The 22,214-nt window shown below is 38.4% G+C and overlaps 2 protein-coding genes and 1 long non-coding RNA gene across 4 annotated transcripts; all 3 read right to left on the bottom strand.

Moving 5' to 3' along the window:
• Positions 1–820: 820 nt before the first annotated feature.
• On the bottom strand, positions 821–2,188 carry LOC135795936 (uncharacterized). Its single transcript, XR_010549187.1, has 3 exons — positions 2,058–2,188; positions 1,899–1,967; positions 821–956 (listed from the first exon to the last, which is right to left on the bottom strand). It is a non-coding gene; the product is annotated as an uncharacterized lncRNA (long non-coding RNA).
• Positions 2,189–2,471: 283 nt separating this feature from the next.
• verm (LDLa and CE4_CDA_like_1 domain-containing protein vermiform) lies at positions 2,472–6,250 on the bottom strand. 2 transcript variants are annotated; one of them, XM_065307460.1, is made up of 5 exons: positions 6,006–6,250; positions 5,361–5,481; positions 4,789–4,901; positions 3,936–4,085; positions 2,472–3,874 (listed from the first exon to the last, which is right to left on the bottom strand). In XM_065307460.1, exons 1-5 carry the CDS (start codon positions 6,052–6,054, stop codon positions 2,718–2,720), a joined length of 1,590 nt encoding a protein of 529 aa, XP_065163532.1. In that variant the 5' UTR covers positions 6,055–6,250; the 3' UTR covers positions 2,472–2,717. The 2 variants fall into 2 exon arrangements, with proteins under 2 accessions (XP_065163532.1, XP_065163531.1); XM_065307459.1 differs by lacking the exon at positions 4,789–4,901 and adding an exon at positions 5,109–5,242 and having other exon boundaries at positions 6,006–6,247.
• Positions 6,251–11,612: 5,362 nt separating this feature from the next.
• serp (chitin deacetylase-like protein serp) lies at positions 11,613–14,474 on the bottom strand. The gene is given in 6 exon segments (XM_065307508.1): positions 11,613–12,741; positions 12,744–12,928; positions 12,994–13,315; positions 13,574–13,823; positions 13,888–14,027; positions 14,244–14,474. Coding segments are annotated over 6 exon segments (1,599 nt in total). The 5' UTR covers positions 14,305–14,474; the 3' UTR covers positions 11,613–12,100.
• Positions 14,475–22,214: the final 7,740 nt, after the last annotated feature.

Below are 22,214 nucleotides of genomic sequence, written 5' to 3' on the forward strand. Positions count from 1 at the left end.
CGCGAATATCTCAAAACTAAAAGAGATATTTAAGATCTGATCGCAGCGTCTTAATCTACGGACTACTCTCTATAAGATAGGCTAGTTTAAAACGGAAATGTGAGAGCAGAAAATAATTTTCACTCTTTTAAGAAAAAAAATGGGCAAGGGGGTGCTTTGATACTTTTTTTCGACGATTTTCAAAAAAAATTCATATCTCTTTAAACTAAAAGAGACAGCTACCAACGAATTAATATTGATTATGAAAGATTGAAAATTCTCTATCAGATAAAAAATATAAAAATAAATATATTTCCTACAGTAAAAGGTCGAAAACGTGACTAAAAAGTGCGAAAAGTGACATTTTGCAATTTTTGCCCATTTTATTCAATCGCGAGTATCTCGTAAACCAAAAGAGATAAATAAGATCTCGACCGCAGCTGCTCCTAATCTACGGATCAAGCTCTATCAGATAGATAGTTAAAACGGAAATCGAGAGATGAAATTTTAAGTCTTAAGAAAAAATTGCCAAGGGGGTGCGCTTGATACTTTTTTCGACATTTTCAAAAAATTCCTATATCTTCTGTAAACTAAATTCGCTAAATTCTGCATCTGGAAAAATTCTTCCGAACTTATTGTGACACCGCGTTCGCGTGTTATATTGAAACAACTACAATTTCAAAACAGGGAGAAAAATATAATTGAATTATAAACTTGGCCTGTAAGTAATATTTACACTACTTGATGCAATTCTCAGAGTAAACAATATTATTAGCGAAATTGTTCATTGCGGATAAAAGAGTTGCTTTTCAGGCGAAGGAATTATAAAAATTTATAATTCCTTCGCCTGAAGAGGAAGGCTTAGCCTTCGAAATGCGCATCGCGACATTAAAGTTATTTGTGAGACGGGGTTTTTAAACTTCCTATTATTACCAGTGTACAGCTTATCGGACTGCCAGGCACAACGAGTGCTGCAACTAAACGAAAACATAAATTAAAACAAAAATATTTCATACAATTGAATTATGATATAATTAACAATCAACACAAAATAAACAATCAGTGCTGTTTAGTTCAAAAGTATTTACACGAGCCTGATGGATCTTTCTTAATGATGAGCATCAACATGGGGAGTATATATATCCAATTAATTTAGTAACCGACACCAACCACAACGCCGATTGAAGAATGTTTGCAAATACACTATCACGTGACTTGTAATATACATATCAAACGCGATCAAAAACCGGCATTACCTAACTTAAACAAATTACTATAGTCGCAAAGTACAAATAAATAGTCGATTGATCTTCCATGAATCTTCTTTGAATATTAAAGTCCGGATAAACGATATACACAATTGAAAACACAACTGCATTATCCAGCGACCGGCACGAAACTGCCTGCAATCCAGCGATAGTGCATGCTGAGATTGCGTAAACAACGATGGAACAGTATATGATAAGAAAGCAAGAGGTGCGCAAAACCGACGAGTCAAAGACACGCGACCTTGTGCGCGAATTTGCGCGCGGGATACATGCGATAAGAACGTTGTTTACACCGAATCGCAAATAACAGCATTGTATGCAAAACTATTCTCTTGCCCACGTGTGTCGATAAATATAAAAATAAGCCGTATAAGTTGATTTTATGATTTTTAGTGCGTCCTAGTGCCATCTATGAAAGCAACAGATACTAGCAGCACAATTTGGACTAGTATGATTAATGTTTGTCTAATGTATGTCAACATATAATTTAATTTAATATTAAAAATTTGTTGTTCAAAGTATCCGAAGATCGGTAAAAACAAACATATCTCAGACGGGCAATGTATTAAATTTCCAGTAATTCAAACCGGAATACAACAATTGCAAAACTGAAATGCGCCCATGAAATGAAGAATTTAATTATAATCTCACCATTTTCTCTCACCCCGTGCATGGTAACTAATGGATCGTCACTGGCCCTCACTGGTTTTACTTCGATTCCTATAATAAAAGAATAAAAATAACATGAATTTAAAAAAAAAAATAACTTGTAAGAATAAAAGTTTGTGGTCGAAATGTAGCAATTCTTACCAATTGGAAGATGGTCGACGGCATACCACAACAGCAGGTAAACCGAGAAACACAGAGCTGCACACACACCAACAGGACACACTGAACTAACGCCGCAGGCGGCCTGCCCGGTCTGCCTGTGTCGAGCACGCCGAGTATGCGCAGACGACAAAGGCGCTGCCAACTGCAAAAACTAAAACTAAAACGCCCGACAACCCCCCGAAAACCGCCGAAGTGTGCAACAACATGTCAAAAACACCAGATTTGATTAATTTAAACAAACAATTTAAGCATTTGTTTATTAAAACACAGGTAAGAAAGGAAAACGTCTATTTTTATTCGATTTTTATTTTCATAGTGATAATCCGTCGTTTCATCTCTACCTCGTGTGTTTGTCAAAAAAATCAAACAGTTTTTTGACATAATTAGCACCAATTAAGTTAAATTGTTTTTATTTAAACAAATACATTTGACAACATTTAAGTAATTTCACCTCGTGGGATGAGGCATTCTCATAAACAGTATTACAAAAAGTGATTAGGACATATATAAAATACTTAATTAACTTGCCTATATGTACAAAAGTCTTTTCGTAAAATCACCATGACGAGGCTGAGTTTTCATTTTTCGTATCTTCGTTTTTGTGAGTTGATTCTTTGTGCGCGTCGATCAAATAATAGATTACTTCTTGACTGAGAAACCATCGCCGGTCGGATCCAAGATCCAGGGATAGTTGTTAGGGCATTCCATGCAAGTGAAAAGACGCAAAGTTTCTCCTGGTAATTCCCTGGTGTTCAAAGCACATGCGTTAGGCAAAGAGCAGTAGGGTTGTCCCTTAACATCGCACTTCTCCTTCCATTCCTGGAAGTCACGGAGACCATTCAATTCAGTTGGGTTCTGCATCCATTGAATAACTTGCAGATTGGTGACAAAGTAAACATCATTACGACCCAACATCTCCTCAATGAATTTGATCAATTCCTCACGGAATTCCTTCTTGCTCTTCAACCAGGAGGCGTGGAAGTTCAGACCCAATGGAGCACGGTTACTGTTGAAGTGACGGTTGAAATTATGACGGAGGAGACGACCGAATTGCTCGCCGGATTGGATGTTGGAGCAGGAGTCAACCATGTGACAACCAGGTAGGGATTCATCAAAGGTAGGGTCATCACGACGATCAAGTTCATTCATGACCATCTCCCAGACTGGGTGGCTCCTGGATGGGCAGTTATGTGCGTTACCATTGCACTTGTGTGGCATACGGAAGTATAGAGTATAGGGCCAGATTGGTACACGACCAAGGGAAGCAGTGATGGAAGCATCGTAGACAAAGAATTGATCGCTCATCATTTCGAATTGTTTGTTGCCACCGACACGGAGGTAAGGAGCACGGACACCAATGATTGAACCGTCGGTAATGTTAGCAAAACGTTCAACAATCAAACGACCGCCGGCCATTTCAGCGAGCCAGTCATCATAGGTTCCCTGGGTCCAGTAGTTAGGGTCATCTTTGTGGGTAAGTGAAAAGACAGCGATTTCATGACCGCGACGATGCAGGTCCTGCACAGCTGAGTAGTTTGTGTACTTGTGGGACACAAAGAAGGTACCACGGATTTGGCAGCCATTAGGGTTAGCACGTTGACCATTGAAGATATCTTCGTAGAGGTCAATATTGTCTACGTTAACAGCACCGTTGAAGGAGAGGGTGATCATTTGTGGGACATTAGCGGGTTCAAGTTGACCAGGGATGCGGGTTCCGTCAGCGGAGCAGAAGCAATCGGGAAGGACGCATTGGGTTTGATCGCAGTCAGGGGCCCTGTTGGGATCGGTCTCAACAGCTAAAAATTTAAAAACATGTTAATCTTTTTGTTTGCTTGTTTTTTAAAACAAATTACGTACTGCAAGAGTTTTCGTCGGATTCATCTTTGCAATCAGGTTTGCCGTTACAGAAGAGGTCCTTCTCGATACATTCACCATTACCGCATGAGAGTTTACCATCAGGGCAGACAGGTTCATCGGTCTTGAAGATTGGTAGGATTTTACGTGGTTCTGTTTACATACAAAAATGATTAGAATATGTGGGACACTATGAGTACCAAAAAAGGTGACCAAGTTGACTGATGCTTGTGTGGAAGGTTGCTTTTGTGGTTTGGCTATTTACAAGTGTCGCAGTTTCGATCTGTTGACGCGATAATTCGAAACAATTTTGTACAATAGAAAGTAGTTTACTTTTTTCTTCGTAAAGATCAAGAGAAATGAAAAATGAGAAGGTTTAGTCACAAATTTTAAGTAAAAAAATTTACACTCAAAGATGAAGAAGATAAAAATATTCTAAGTATAATTTTGTGCATAAGCAAGATTGAAAAATCGAACATAAATTTAATAGAAACAGAAAAAGAGAAAATGTTTACTTGGACTGCTGTGTTGTGGTGTGTGTGAGTATGTAGTAATGTTTGAATATTTCTCTACGTGGTTAGCAACGTATTAAAAACACCGAAACCAGTTAATTATTTCTTAATCACATACTACTAGGTTTTACTACTGTAGAATTGTTAATTAGAAGGATTAGTGCAGTTAAAAAAGCACCCGTGTGTGTTTTGGTGAAGAAATCTACTTTCTACTCGCTGGCGTATCGCCGCCATTTTGTGTTTCTGTACAGCTTGCTGCATTGCAAACCCAACGAAATTTTGTGCCGTCACCCCGTCTCGCCTCGGCTTTAAATGCCAATTGCGTTTCTTTAATAACGACTTACTCTCTAGCTTGTCACAATTTGTGACTTTACCCTTCCAGTCACAAGTCTGTTTATCGATGTCAAAAGCCAATCCACTCGGGCAAGTGATTTGTTTTAGCCCGGATTTGGTACACCTGAGATGGGACAATTCGAACAAAAACCACATTAACATCGTGTTACGATGACCAAGAAATACTGCGGATATCAATGTAAGAAATGCTCCCAGTGCGGACGCCATTTTGTTTCGATAGAAAATTTTTTCATGTAGAGAATTTAATTTACATGTGGGGCACAAATGCAAAACATTTAGATATCGGGCACTATTTCTTCTGGGAACTTACTTTCTACGCGATCGCAATTTTTAACGTTCGTTTTCCAGTCGCACGTTTGGCGGTCAATGTCGAAGGCCAAGCCAGCCGGACACCGCACTGATGCCAAACGCGTCGAACCAAGACCTTCTGTGTTTTTATCGCACCTAAATCAAATCAAAATCGATACTGAATCATGATAAACTCTCAATAACTACGTATTGCTAATTTTATCCGTATTATTATTATTTGCATGAGTATTTTTAAAAATGGTCGCCATTTTACCTTACGACATCACGGCAGTCGCCTTCCGTCGACAAACGGAAGTACTCATCGGCCGGACGGCTTTCGCAGAGCTCCTCCGCGGTGGGGTCATTTTCTACTGTATCGTCATCTTGGGCCAACGCTACAAAAGAAAAAAAAGTGATGAAAAAGATGGTAAAAGCAACTTTTACTCGCAAATCCAAGTTGCTGTTAGCGTTTAACCTTGTAAAAGCGTAAAAGGAACATGGCCGCGGGTACGAAAAGGAAAGTTAAAACCGAAACTCGTTCCGACTCGACTTGGAGCGAAGACCAGATTCGTACCAGTATGTGTATGTGACTTTTACTCGCTTGAGCGGCCAGCAAAAGGTTGGACCCGAGCATACGAGCCAGAAGTGAGCGATGTAATCGCGAGATATTCGAATTGCGCGACGCCTTGAGCTACCCAGCTTCTTGAATTCTAACACTCACTTAGAGAAAAACGCAAATCTAATAAGGAAACGCGTAATTTTAATTTCAATTTAATTTACCGTTACTTCTACGTTCCGCGTCGTAATATAATTTTAATTTCACTTTCAAAATAATAAAATTTCAAATTAAATTTATTGTTTTGTTTTGATTTGATGTTTAATAGAGATAAAAATAATAATAAAAAGTTCAAAAACTTACCCAGCCCAACCAACAACAAACAGCACAGCCAAAGCGTTTTGTTAGCCATGCTGAGACCTCAAGCACTAGCTAAGAAGTGGCGGCCGGCGAGACTTTATATTTATAACGCGGCGGTTTTGGCAAGAGCGCACGCGCCGCTTCGAGCGCTCCTTTTCCTTCTCTTCACCTGCCTGGCGCACCTGAGGACACGCACAGTCTGCGAGCGTGTTCACTTTCACCAGGACGGACGACTCGACGCGAGCGAGCGAACTACGGTACTGACAACGCTTGTCGATAGGTGACTCTACTTATATTAAATTTTCAAAAGCAAATGGCCGCTTTAGACTGCCATCCACAATCGTATAATTAATAACAATCAATTAACACGTCACAATCATCATAATAATCACCCCCACTATAAAAAATATCATTTAATTTGTACTTTTAAGTTAAAAAACGAATAATTTTCAAGGTTTGCTTTGCAAAAATCAAACAGAAACTTTTAGGTGACATTTACGGCGGCCATCTTGTCATCAACACAACCTGCCATGTTAACTTTCTACCTACTACATCTTTAAACCTGTGAATATAAATTTTGAATACGAAAAACATCCCAGAGCATCTAATTCATTACATAAATTAATAAAAAAAGCAAGTTTCGAAAGCGTGCATCAGGTCGCATCGCAGCATGCCGAATCTCGACCACAATATCGATGTCGGATTTAAATATTTGAATATTAATTCGATTCAAATGCGCTCGGTGGGTTTGCTTTTTTCCCGGCGAGCCCAGCGCCGCACGGTATAATTAATGAGCACATAACGAATGTAATCTAATGCATTTTTAATTCGTATTTTCCCGCATATCATTTCATATTTGTCCGGCGTTTGATGTAGGACACCAGCGACATTCTACGATGTAATTAGGTGACATTGTCTCGCTAGCCTACAAAATTATGCACACGAGACGACAAGAACTCGGAATGCAAATTGTCGCACAATATACACTTCAGTAACAATTCTTTGGTTTTGATTTGACGCCGTGAACTTTTAGTTTCTCTCGCTGGAATGCTCATCGTCTTATATATGCGTATTGTGAGTGCTTCGCCCAACCGTCAAAACTAAGCAAACAGATAAATTATTCATTACGTGTCTTCAAACAAACAAACAAACTTTTTGAAACGGTTTCCTTCTTCATGTCTAACAGGTTCTTTTTGATTGATATGCAGTCATTCGTGAATTCCATCATGAAAATAAAGAATAAATGATCATGTGCTACTTGTGCACTGTTCTCACTGCCACATAATGCTAATAATTATGCGACCAATGACAGAAAACGTTTTTTCTTCATTCTTTTACGCGATACAAGGCTGTTTTGCAGGATTATGTTGCAACTAGGAAGCTGATATTCAATAAAATGCAATAAAATTCGATAAAAACTCGTTTCCTACTCGTAAATTTTTTTGTTGCTTAAATTATTCACATTTTAATGATGATATATATCCGCAAATTGAATTTTCAAGTCTACGAGAGGCGTACAAATCAATCGCAGAAATATTTTACTATATTCTTAATAATTCCAAGGTCTACCACTTTTTCTTCACATTGATTCGATTTGACATTCAGTTTTGAAGTCACCGAGTCACGGGGACATCGTTCTTTCTTCTTGGAAGCATCAAACATGTTTTCGACTGATGCAAATTGTTTTTGTTGTAGTGTGTGGATATTTTGCAATGCGTAATATTAAATATGAAATACAGCCGCGCGTTGAAATTACATAGCCACATTACATTACATTATTCTAATGCCTTCGTTAATGCTTTGTAGAATTATTCATGCGCCGCGCGTTTCGATGAAATGTAAGAAACGAACGAAAAAAGGTGTAGGAAACCGCGCCTTGCGCCTAGCTTCGATTCTCGATTGTGCAGATAATAATAGAGTGTGCGTTCGCTGGAGCTCGCAAACTATCGTAATATTGGCAACGTAACAAGTACTTATTCCATTGTGTGTTACAACAATTGTCAATTGTCTCAAAGTAACCGTTAAAACAGTTTTAAATGTTAAATTCACTTTATAACCACAAATTTACTCCTTAAGTTAGGCAACTTTATGTTCATTTTAATGTATGATGTGTTGCCTATATTAAAATGTTTGAGTAAAGTTGTTTTTATGCAACATGTTGTAGATAATTGACTATACAACTTGCTAATAACTCTTTCTTGGTATTGTTGTACAGCGATGAAAATTCGCTGTGGTTTGGTAATGTTTGGCAATTGTTATTGTTACTTTCTTGCGCTTTTCTGTGTCGCCAACTTGTGTCGCCAACCCTAAAAGGTCGTCTGCGTTGTTTCTAGCCGCTATGATTGTTTAACATTCAGAAGGAATGCCACACACAAGAATGTGCGCTTACATAATCGCAGCAATCGTGTGTCGCATCTTTCCGCAGCGTCGCGAATCCGCTGAATGTAAAATGCAAATGTCCAATTTGTACATGCGTTCGTTTGCAAATTGCCATACCCAAATTCGCATTAATAAAGCGAATGAAATTAATGTGCGCCACAAAGAAAGAGAAACTTGTTTGGAATTTCCAGAAGCTGGCGATCGTTATCGCGCTCGAATATTAAAGATTCATTAGTCAAATTTACAATTTATTGATTCGTGTGTGTGCTTAGTGAATGTCGGCTGTTAATTTCAATGTTAAATGCGTTAAAAGAAATCCGAGGAGTGAAATAAAACAAAGTCGATCACTGCGGACGAAACGAAAGTTCTTTGAATGCCTGAGTTGGCTCGAACTGTGCCAAACTTCGATAAAAGGTGCTCTTTTATTTTCTTTTTGCATTGAGATCGATGCCAACCGCTTCGACAAACGTTCACCCATTGTTTTCATCACGCCAAAGAATGTTCAAATTGATTGATGCATTTATTATACGCGAATTTTTGAATGTGCGGCGCCAAAGAATGCGCAATAAATTTATAATTATCATATTTAGTTATTGCTAAAGACAAGAAAAATAAAAGTAAATTCATAAATGAAAATTCAACATGTTTTCAATTAAGAATTAATAATTAAACATATTTTACCGCAAAAAAAACTTATATAACACTTTTGAAGCATCAATTAGTCAATTTTTTTAGGTTGCGTGCTCAATCTGCTCAATAACGATGGGTGTTCATGTTATAAATCGACGGATTGTTACTCAACCTCATTGATTCGGCGTATAATCACGATCATAGTTCTAGAAATTCTTTTAAATATCAAAGATCGCACGCTACATTGAATTTTAATATCAATTTCATAATCAATATTTTTTAATATAATTTATTGTATTGTAGAATATAATGTCTGAGGACGCCACCTGTGTATTCAAAATGGCAAAGTAGACAATGAACGCTTTCAGATAGCTGAATGTTTATTAAATCAAAACAATATTAAATGATATGCATAATCTGGCTTGCGTAATGCGATTTTTTTGCTCGCGCTCGTCACCACATCGTCGCTGCTCGTTAAACCGCGAGAAATAATTACCAACGCCCAACGTAAATTGTTTGGAATTGTAAAAACGCCTTTCTAAACGAATGCAATCGTTAAATAACGCTAGTTAACCGAAATTGTTACACTAAATGCAAAATAATGATTTGCCGGATTTCGAATTATATTTTCGGAACGCGTAATTTCATACGTATATTTCATTGGTGTGGGATTAATGAGCTTTAAAGCGCTGGTTAATTAAAGTTTAATTAAGAAACGAAACGTCCTTCAGTTTCTAATTTTATGTGACGCTCATGTTAATGAATCTTATTTTGAGCAGCGAATGTAAGTGTTATTCTTGGATTCTTGGAAATTGTTGTTTAGTGCTTTGACATTTTGCGCTCTTAATTCATTCGACTGCTCGCGCCTAAAATAAAATCCATTGGAAAACACCGCGCAGCAATTGACACTTTTCGAAATGTAATATCTTCGCTGAACTTTAAAGCAAGACGCCGTTAAATCTTTATTTTCATCACTAAAATATTGTTTGGGTGGATAAATAAAGATTGTGCAATGAACTCGGGTCAAGTCAGGTGTTCAATTCGTCGGTCAGTGGCGTTAGATGTGATTGGAAACGCTAATCGTGACTTAGAGCTGGCGACGTATCGTAAATATTAATTAGCCAAACGTTTCGTGCGTTTGCTGCCATCGTTCACGAAGAAATGTGCTTCGAGAACCCAAGGAAGCGGCGAACACGTAAAACTTTCACGGTCAGGTTCATTGCCAGCGAGTTCTTTCCTCGTGCGGTCTCGAATTGAATGAAACGAATCGATAATTACGATGAAAAATAAATTTCATCAACGCGGATGAAATACGAACCAGACGCCCACTTCCGTATGGCTGCGCCCGTCGCCGAAAACGTCTTTCTCTTTCGATGACAATCCGATTTCTTCGGCTTGGTTGGCGAAAGAAGCGACTTCGCCAAGCGAACAAGTTTGTTATTGTAACGTGTTTGAGCATCAGGCGCAAAGAAAGTGAATTTTTGATTTTTTTCCCGACGTGTGTGGAGACGTGATGTGGGTCAAGGTGTTTCGAAAAATCCCATAAAGAGATAAAAATTTCACTTTGCATTCGGATGATGATTGGTTGCCTACTGGACACAATAACCTAAAATGTGCGCACATAACCTCACCATATGCATCTCTAACCATGTTTGCATGCAGATGATTCGTGCAATTGTGTTTGAATTAACATTTAGTGAATTCGGAATTTAATTATTCATGACGCTTTTTGTCGTTATTTCCTATCGTAGGTTTTCAACCAACTCGAAGACGTGTTTTTTCCTTATTGCAATTCATGAATAATTTAATTTCATAAGCAATTCTCAAGGAATTCCGTAAATTCATCAGATCACCGATCAATTTGCATTTTAAAAAGTCGTTCTTTTACAAATCCAACACGTCAATCAATCCGTGAACTACATTCGCACCAAATACGCCAATAAAACATCTAGCAAACAACAAAGTAGGAAATTTATGCGTGATCAATTGAAATATCAATCGAACGCGATAAAACGTGCAAATTAACACGCAAATCATAATTTCATGCATTCGTATCAACCTGGAGGCCTTGATCGATGATATTAAATCAGTTTAGAGGCTTACCAACAGGTGACCAATGAATTAATCACTCGCATTGTGTCTTGGAAAATTTCCTCCTCAAGGGTGCGCTAAATTTATAACTCGCGTTTCAATGAATGTTGAAACAAGTTGTTGTTCGTCCCAAAAGTGAAAGTGCTCAAGAAATCCACGATAAATGAAGCTAAACTCAACTTCACTCAGCAGTTAGTTAATTGAATCAATAAAATATGAAATTTAATAGAAATTGTTTATCTCCAGCGGTAGATGAATTTAATCAATTAAATTTTATTTCGAATTGAAACTACGATGACACTCTGTATATGAAAATAAACACGTTTAGTGAAAGCTGTGAAATGTGTGAAGACCAAACGATTTCCAACCAAAATACGCAATCAAGTTCATTAATATTCACACAAAATGATTTTTAATGATTTTATTAATAAAATCATTTAGTAAGTCAAGGTTTGTGCATTGTTCGATCGGATTTAATGGCGTGTGCATGCGGATGAATAAGTCTGCGGGTTTACTTTGTCTTTTATTATCATAATTATCTTTTAAACATAATTTTATTTTATTACATGTATGTACGCTCGAAGCATGCGTGCTTTGGCACGCTCCGGGCGCTTAGAATACGTTTTTCTTTCTCAATTTATTTTATACAGATTTCGATGCTGATGGTCGCATTCATGCAGGTAAAAATTAATAAAAAAAAAACACTATTAACAACAAAAATTATAAAATCACGCGCATTTGCAGTCGATTGAGTTAAATAAATATGTTTTTTAGTAGGGCGGAAGTGGCGTACTCGTCTGCGTTCCTTTTTCTCTTTCTTTTCAATTCATTGAAAACATATTTGTAAACACTAACAAGTCCTATACGCACGCGTCGACACGTCACACAAGATGGCCGCGCCGCCTGACGTCACCCGGCTGTCGATGTTTCTGATTCGGATTTTGATGCTTATCTAGTTAGTTATACGAGTATCTTTCGATGGTGTTGGTTGATTTGACTTAGAAGAAACCGTCGCCGGTGGGGTCGTTCAGCCATGGGTAGTTGTTGGGGCAGCGGACGCACGTCTGCAGATTGATGGTCTCGCCGGGCACCTCCTTGGAGGTGAGCTTGCACGTGTGTGGTACCCAACAGGATGGTATACCTTCAACGTTACACTTCTCCCTCCACGGTTCGAAATTTTTACTCTCTGTCACCGTGCGTGGATTCTGAATCCATTGAATGACCTGGGTCATGGTGACGAAGTAAACATCATTGTGATTGGCAAGGATCTCGTCCACCCAGTAGAGGAAAGCATCGAGGAACTCAGCGTTGTTCTTCAACCAAGCGGCGTGGAAGTACAGACCAAGTGGGGCACGGTTGGTCTCATAATGACGATCAAAGTTGTGGTTCAGGAAGTTGTAGAACTGATCACCGGTGAGGATATTGGAGCAGGAGTCAACCATAGCACAACCAGGAACAACCTCATCAGAGGTAGGTTCTTCACGACGATCCAGTTCATTGAGGACCATCTCCCAAACTGCGTGGGAACGGGTTGGGCAGGATTGGAGGTTACCATGACATCTATGGGGCATGCGGAAGTACATAGTGTAGGGCCATAGAGGAGGATTACTCAATGGGGCAGTGATAGTTGAATCATACAAAAGGCTTGTTCTTCCATCATGGTGAATTGGTTGTTACCACCAACACGGAGGTAAGGAGCACGCACACCCACCACGCTGTTATCAGTAAGGTTCGCGTACTTTTCGGCGATGATTCTCATACCAGCCATTTCCTTGGCCCAATCATCAACGGTAGCGTTACTCCAGAAGCGTTCATCATCATTGTGACTGTTGAACAATCCAAAAAATCATTAAGATACAAAAGTTTTGAATTGAGGTTATGTTATGCTTACGTAATGGAATGCACGGCAATCTCGTGACCTTTCCTGTGCATCTCCTGCATAGCAGAATAGTTGGTGTATTTATGGGAGACGAAGAAAGTCGCCTTGATATCACAACCATTAGGATTCTTGCGTTTTCCATTAAACATATCCTTGTACAAGTTGATGTTGTTGTTGTTAATGGCGTCATCGAAGGTAATGGTGATCATCTGCGGGGCGTCCTTGGCAGGAAGGTCACCGGGGACTGTGGTGCCATCTTCCGAACAGAAGCAGTCGGGAAGAACACACACAGCTGGATCACAAGGTGGTGCCCTATTGGGATCATTGTCGATGTCTACAGAGAACAAAAACATATGATATTTAATGACGCCATCTTGTTTACATCCGATCGATGGCCACAAATAGGCAAAGAATGTGTCGAATGAAGAAGTCTGCGAAAGTGGGTCTTTCTCGCGGCGGCGAGCCGCGCCTTGCCTTGAAGGACAACGAAAGTTTCTGACTTTCGCAGTCTGCGAGCACTCGCGCGCCGCGTGACCACAGATCCCAAACGTGTTTTTCACGCTCGCATCATGCAAAGATGCAAACTACGTACCGCAGGTGTTCTCATCGGAGCCATCCGTGCAGTCCTTCTCGCCGTTGCAGAACAGACCACGCTCGATACAGTTACCGTCACCGCAGGCTAAGAAACCATCCTGACACAGGGGTTCATCGGTGAACAGCAACGGCTTCACTTTACGCTCCTTATTCTTCAGTTTGCAGTTCTTGACGGAGTCTTTCCAATCGCAAGTCTGTTTGTCGATGTCAAAGTACAGACCCGCAGGACATCTGATAGCTTGCAAGCCCTAATTATTTAATATTTGTTAATTTTATTGTTTTCCTTTATATTTGGGTGAATTTTTGAATTACCGATGATGTGCACTGAATGACGTCACGACAGTTGTCACCCTCGCCGGCGACGAGACGGAACCATTCACCCGCATCCTTGTCCTTACACAGTTCCGCTTCGAAACTGTCTTCCTTCTTAGCCGCCTCCTCTTGCGCCTCGACTGCAAAAAGCGGCGTTACGTAAGAATCAATTTTTTCTACCGCTGTGGGTACATAATCCGCGCACTTTCTAATTAAAATCAATTTTTAATCACGCTTTGCTATATATCCATATCCATATGCAAAACAAGATTTTCAAATTCGACAAGAGTGAAAGTTTTTAGTCGCTAATAAATTTGATTGGCGTCTCGTAGGAGAAAAGAAACTTGTGTACTTACCGGTGGTGTAGAAAGCGCAGGCGATGGCGAGCAGCAGGAGCGCACCGTGATAGCGCGCCATCTTCTCGGATTGTCCTTATCTGGTGGTGCGCACCGGTCGACGTCCAACGACGAAACTGAACGCGCGCGCGTTTACCGAAAATACCTCCTCGGCGCTGTTGAGTGCACCGTCAGCGAAAGAACACACCGAACGCGCGACTTTCGTACCGTTGACAAGCCCTCCGCACCGTCGTCGTGCGCGCTTTTATACTCGGCCTACATCCACGGCCACCTTCCGCGCGCCTCGCGCTCTCCAGCTCCATCCATGGTCGACGTCACCGCTACCAGCCGCGGACCGGCGTGCATTGCCCATGTCGTCCGTCAGACGCGCGCTTTTCTTCTTCTTCATCTCCGGTACCAGCGAGATAAGCATCTTCAGCGAGCCAACAATATATCATAAATCTATATATATAAAAATGAATTGTTGTTCGTTAGTCTCGCTAAAACTCGAGAACGGCTGAACGGATTTATCTTATCTTGGTCTTGAATTATTCGTGGAGGTCTAGGGAAGGTTTAAAAGGTGAGAAAAATTCGAATAATTGCCGGGAAAATCCTCAAAACAGCTCTTTTCTATAGAATAAAATTTGACATTGAGATTCAATCATAGTTATAGTTAAATAGTTGAATTCGAGATGGCGCGCTGAAGTGCATTATTGACAAAACTTAGAAGAATTGACTCTTACTACGAGTATGTCTAGAACAAGAGAGTAAAAACGAATTACATTTTTATTAAACACTGCCGGAACGAAGTCGCGGGCAACAGCTAGTATAATATATTTTTAAACGTAGGCAACCCAAATATACTAAGTTATAGGTTAGTTTTTTTATCTACCACCTTGAATCTTCAATGTTAATGAACTTAAGATAATGATAGGATATAAAAGTCAAAATCTTGCGTGCATTCTAAAAACCTTGCCCCAATCTATCATAATCCGTTGAATAATTCATCCGTCGTTCATTTTTATAACCTATACCGAACGCCCAATGACCGATGACAGCGCTGTGACATTGACATGACATTCAAATCGAATTTCCTAGAATTCAGTGACTAAACAATCACCAGAAGTAAAAATAGCAGACGAATTAATCAATACACATTGGAAATTCAGAATATTAACATAATTAAAATAAGTATGTACATTATGCATGTATTACTCAAATTCACCGAGCCTAATGTATCTAATGGCCGCGTTAAGTAATTACCTACGCGTGCATTGGATGCACTTTCACAAAGAATTTTAACGGCCAACTAATATGCGATGTCCAATATGGACATAACAACATCATGTCGGTTTTCTACAGAGTGTTGCAACAACTCACAAATGTATCATGGTAATAGTTTGTATATTTATAGAAAATTTAATCTGTGCGTGTCTTTGACGAGTAATTATCTGGGACAATATGTGCCTATTGTTTCACGACGCACTCAGTTCCAATAATTCGTGTTCATCGTGTTCTTTTGTGTTCCAGCGCTCTTCCTACCTTATTTACTTGATGTCGCCATTCGTTTTCTAATTATTTTTGTAATTATGACCATAAAGATACGTTAATTAAGTGACAATTGCGAGATATGACAAAAACGGGCAAGATTTGCAACAAAATTCCCGCCATGTTGTACGGGTACCTAATTGGCCGTAGGAGACTAGTAACGTACTCATGCTGAAATCACATACAATTGTAATTTGATTATTTGTGCATAAATAATGCATGCACAATGGAAATAAACATAAACATTGATAATATTACCAAATATTCTTGCCGGCTTTCTAAATTACAATAAAAATCGCGCCGACGTTCAAATTTCACTCGTTTCGCGTTGTTTGCGCCGTGCTGGCGTGGAAAAGCGAGATGTTTACTGTTTACGAACAATTGTTGCATAAAATATCGCTTAATTTCTTTAAAAACCGGATGTTAATCAATCATTTCGTGCAGCTTTTGGATTTCTTTAATTTCTTTCCAATCGTGCTACGAAATATTGTGTAAAGCAGAAGAAGGTAAAAATACAGAGTAATGAAATTGTAGAAGCACGTTCTTTCCGTCTTTGCGTCGTGTCGTTTGTCTTGAGGTAGGTATTTCGCCTTGGGGGCCAAACGCGTGCATTTTGTGTTTGCGGTGCCACCAGCTTCACACTGAAGCTGTATGTTATAACAAGTGAAATGCCTTCACCTTGAACCACCTTCTTCTCGCATAATATTTTGTTAACCGGAGAAAAAATCAAACAAAACGAAACATTTTTGCCAGATTTATTACATTACGTTTTTCTTGTGGAGAAGAAAAAAAAAACGAGAGTGTTATGCAGATATTTTTAGAGCCCGAAAAATGTGGACATACCAGTTGTCCTTCGAATTGTTGCGCTGGTGCTCACGCTCCCATCTTCAACGAAAAGTAAACCAATCTCAACAGGTTCATATGCCAAATATGTCGAAAATGATGTTGCACATACAAATTTTACGAATCAATTAGTGCTGGAACTAAAGAGTTTAAAAAAATCAAAAATAAAAAAATGTTACTCAGTAGATAACCAGTTACGGGATGGATTATTGCAGGTTTTAAAGAGAAGAACGAAATGTCAATTTATGCAAATGTGACTCATCCAGCAGCGCACGAATTCGTAATAAAAGGTTATTGTGTCTCAGGGCACACAAAGTTGAATGTCATTTTTGGTTTTACCTGCAAATATTTATTTTCCAAATAAAATAAAATCGAAAAAATGTTTTATTAGATAATAAATCGGTTAAATAATAGATTAATTATGATTTACAGCTTTTACTTTGCTTATAATGAACAAAATTGCATTTGTTTATGTTTAATTATTTTACCAATCGCCGAAAATGCTTTCTAAACATTGAATATTTTCGTAGCATTCCGTTAATTAAGCAAATACCGCACGCATTCGGATTTGATGTGCAGTTTATATTCGGTTTTAATTTCTATATTCGCATTAATTTCCAATTACTCTAAACCACTATATTAATACAATTAAATTGATGGTTTTAGCGCGAATTTATTTCTGGACGTAAAGTTTTACAACGCATTATGAAATTTATGTTGATAAGCTAACTTTTACTGACCACATTGTTGTAGAAATAAATTTTCGGTTACGTCGCTACATCTCTACCGCATTTGCATAACACGCTTGCACTTAGTCAATATTTCATTGTTTTATAACTTTTACCTGACTAGATAATGTAATATATGCTTAAGTATTATTTAGCACATTTATGTTAGGCAACCCAATATACACCATGTAATTATACTTATATATATATAAAACCTAAGCTGTTTTCTTGAATAATTTCTTAGGTGTCCGACGAATGGATTTGCAGATGTTATCCAAATTGATAAATTAGCACTTTAAGCGCACACACCCTCGCCGCGCGACCAGTTAATCTTAATTCTTTTTCATTTCGCTTTCCTTCACTTCTCGTGTTTAATTTTTTTCGGTGACTTTCATTACGCCGCAATCCTGGCGTGTGGAAAACTTTTTCCACTAAATAAAAAAATGTGATCGCATTAAGGGTGGCTAATACGTGTGCGGCGCAGCCACAAAACACCAGAGTCGCAACGCTCGTAACTTTTACTGCCCTCGGATAAACGTTAATTGCTGCGGCGCGCACGTGGAAAAATCGAATGTGGCGAAGGGCGAAGCCAGAAAGAAAGCTCGGCGACGTGAGCATCGAACGAAATATTGTCGTGTCGTGACGAAGAACAAAAACGTGAAAAACTTGCAAAAAAGCAGAAAATGTGAATACTTATACACACGTATATTCTTCTCGCCACGTGCGAGTGCGTGCGAGCGAAATCCATTAGGATTAGATTATCAAGATTGATTGCTTCGGGCATCGGGCGTATATGATAATGTAATGATGCCGACACGAAATAGCTTTTTATTTGCGTAAAAACGCTGCATTAAACGAGTATGACAAGTCATTTAACCGTCTGCACAGCGACATAACCTCCACGTATCTAAAATACTAGCTATAAATGTATGCAACTTTATTTACACACGTATCGTAACTATTTTTATGCTCAGGGTTTACATGAGTGGCTGATACTGACAATTGGTATATGATGACAAGGGCGGGGCTGGTATTCAAGGATGGGTGTCATAATAATAAACGTTTGACCCTCGACGAGCCTCAAAACAACCCTGTTTGACTTTTCTATTTTTGGGTGTTTTCGTGTTTCTTCCGGTTTGCGTACGTGCAGCATTTATTACCGCCGTCAACATTGTGTACACGTCGTAGTTCAAGTGCAACTTTATTTCGGCACGTAACGCTTTTACATTCCACGTGGTGACCTTCAACTCGTGCATATTTTTGACATTGCACGATAGACGTGCATCAATCAGGAAATCAAGAAATGCGGCTGAGAAATTTTGGTACAATCGAATTGATGTGACTTTGAAACAAATATTTCGAGCTTTATTTAAGGACTTGAGGACTTAATTATGTTGTATATTAATTCAGAGCGATTGCGCTTGGTTGAAATTTTAACTCGCGGCTAATGAATGCAGAACGAATGAAATAATTGCTTTTCCGGTCGGAGAAGTGGCGCGCTCAGTTGCTAATGAAAACATTTTTGTGTGCGTTACATTTTCCGGCTTGTGGTCGTCCTTGTCGAGGGAAATCTGTTTCAGACCGCACGCTTTGCTTGGCATTGACTGGGCCAAGGTTCTTGACCCTTGGGAAAGTTTCAGAGTGACCGGAAGGTAGTTAATTATAGGGTTTATTGATTTTTGTAATCAATTATCCTAGGAATTATTTATTTTGTTGGAATTAATCACAGAAAAAAGAAAAACAATTTTTTATTTCCAAAATAAAAATAAAACAAAAATTTTTCTTATTTTTTGTGATTTTTCCATTAAAATTTATTTTTTTGTGTTTTAGAAGACGAAATAAATTTTCCAACGATAAAGCACCTAAATTATACCCTTGTCAATGATCTATAGTTTATAGAAGGTATATAGAAGGCCAAAAGTAACGCCAAAGACGGATGAAGGCGAGGCAGATAAGAAAAGGTCGTGTTTATTTTCTATTCATTGCTTTCCGTCGTTTTTCACCAGTCATTGCATCAACGAGATCAATTTTCATGTTTGCACCAACTTAGTTAAACACACCAAGGGTTAAAACACTGTTTATTTTATAAATAATTTTTTTATTAATTATTTATAACCTAACATCTAGGTGTAATGCGTGAAGAGGTCAGTGAAAGGAAGACGCGTGCCGTATTCGTATTTTAACGCGTTGAGAGAGAAGTTGACTTTCACAGCCGCAGGAGCCAGCAGGTGACGCAACGCGCACATCGTGATATCACCTATCGATAACATCCCGGATGCGTGTCAACGTGCCACCGCGCGCGAATATAATCGATGATAAAATGCGTTTCGCTTTTAATTCGGCCGAGAACAAATTCCATCAGTTTCTAATTTTATTTACGACATTTTATTCTTATTTCCAATCCTGTATTGTCAAACGCAATTCCAAGAAATTGAGTTTATTTCGTGTGTGTTTTATTTTGAAATTTCCCGCATTGTCCTCGTAAGGATCAGCGCGGAACGTGTTTTCCATCTAAACGAATTTATTTACTGGCGTGTCGCGCAATTTGCGTCGAAAGAATGTGGAGTGTTTCCAATTTACGTCGGAGTTTTCTGATGTTTCGTCTGTTGTTGTTGTTGTTCGATGGCCGATGGAAGTTATTGACTCGTGGCGTGGCGCTTGCATGCATCTACGTGCTGTCAATAATTCAACAATTGAGGTGGAACTAATCAAACAATTCTGGTTGATTTCAGACTTTGAAACAAACACGTGCACAGCACGCAAACTTTTATTTTATTAAGTATTAAAAATCAAGTGGTTAAATGAGAGTTTTAGTCACCTCCGTGACTAAAGCCCGTGACTAAAGTATTTTTTTGGAAAAACTGGTGTTTTCTTGGTCATTTAGTGATTTTTACAAATAAAATAAAAATTATGTTCAAGGTTAAACAATAACTACCATAAAAACTTTGAAAATCAGTACGAAAATGTTAATAGTTTATTGATTAACTGATTACCACACATATAAAATAATACTTCAAGTGCAGTTATGCATTAAGTGTTCTCGTATTCAAGGGCAGTCAATTTCTGGACACATTAAAATCTTATTATAGATCGATTATTATGTATGCAGATTACAATGACTGCAAGCAAATAACCGGAAATTTCATGCATAATAAGCAAAATTTATTTCTAACTTATCATTAACAAAACAAAAAAATTCAAAAAAATCAAAATTTCTTCTTATATATTACTAGCTGTTGCCCGCGACTTCGTTTCGGCAGTGTTTAATAAAAATGTAATTCGTTTTTACTCTCTTGTTCTAGACATACTCGTAGTAAGAGTCAATTCTATCAATAAGATTAGCAATTTTAATTTAAAGAAATTAATTATATAAAGTTTTGTCAATAATGCACTTCAGCGCGCCATCTAGAATTCAACTATTTAACTATAACTATGATTGAATCTCAATGTCAAATTTTATTCTATAGAAAAGAGCTGTTTCGAGGATTTTCCCGGCAATTATTCGAATTTTTCTCACCTTTTAAACCTTCCCTAGACCTCCACGAATAATTCAAGACCAAGATAAGATAAATCCGTTCAGCCGTTCTCGAGTTTTAACGAGACTAACGAACAGCAATTCATTTTTATATATATAGATAGATATATATAGATGAAAATATATTTTTAATATTTATTCACGTGTAATTGCTTTATTTGTCGATGCAACACGTTGAAATTGCGTGGCATTGTGCTGGATGGAAGTGCTCTCTTCCGAGCGTGAATATCGATTATGATGGTACGCATGCATTGTGCGTGGCGGCGGCGGCGGCGGCGGTATCACACAGCGCACGTCCTGCCGGCGGCGGCGGCCGTGTTCTCGTCCTGGGAGCGAGCTAACAGGTGGACGGCACGCCAGGAACGCATTAACCTCTCGCACGAGAACAACCCGCGCATTGTCTGCTCCCGCCGCGCGCCTTGTTTTATTAGATTTATCGCCTCGGCCGTCGCAGACGGGGCATAATCGAGAAAGAAGCCTAACAAGCCAAAGAATCCGCAGAAAAACACCGAAAAACCATCAGAAATTGAATTATAAACTTGAGAATTTAGCTTTGATTAATTTCTTGCGTGGATAAAGTACTTTTTAGTTTAATTTAAGTTCAAAAAATGAAAAATGCAATCATTTTTTTTTGTTTAAAACAAAAAAATCACTCCAGTATACATTAACATTAATATCTACCTTCTTAATACTTCCTACCCTTCCTTGAGGGTGAAAAAAGCTCGGCACGCTCGCCAGCGGAAATTGCTTCGTTAATATTGAACTACAAAGCGTAGGTGGTGTTTGCAGGCCAGGGTCATTGCCTCATCGCGTTGTTTATCAAATTGACGCACTCGACGCCCTAGTCCCGTCTGTTTTTATTGATATTCTACAATATTTATTAAATAATATATTATAAAAAGAATACATCTGGATAAATATTAAAAATATAAGCAAATCGTACGGGCTTGGTTAATAATAAATGTGACGGACATGTAACTAGGTGCATGGTTGATCCACTTGTGTCTGTTGTTTCACATGGAGGGTTGGTGTTATTTGTGCTCTTTAATAAATCAATAATTAAGGCGGTTGCGATGGGAATGAGCTATGCGTGGATAGAATAACATTGAAACAATTTGGAATTACTGTAGACTTAATAAGGATAACAATAAATTTAAATAAACTTTGAATTAATAATTTGGTTAATTATAATTTTAATTGTATTCGATTTAATTTTAATTATTTATGGCTAAAATGGGTAGAATTTTCATAGTTTGGTCAAGTTTTATCTACAATTTGTTTTTTCTACATTTTTTTGTTGTTAAAAAGGAACAACTCGTGACTAAAACCCGTGACTAA

The sequence above is a fragment of the Atheta coriaria genome, unplaced genomic scaffold (genome assembly GCF_025399875.1).
Source record: "Atheta coriaria isolate IRGN ID8LTWV9N9 unplaced genomic scaffold, Caltech_Dcor_3.1 hic_scaffold_7_pilon, whole genome shotgun sequence".
In the NCBI taxonomy this organism is placed as follows: Eukaryota; Metazoa; Arthropoda; class Insecta; order Coleoptera; family Staphylinidae; genus Dalotia; species Dalotia coriaria.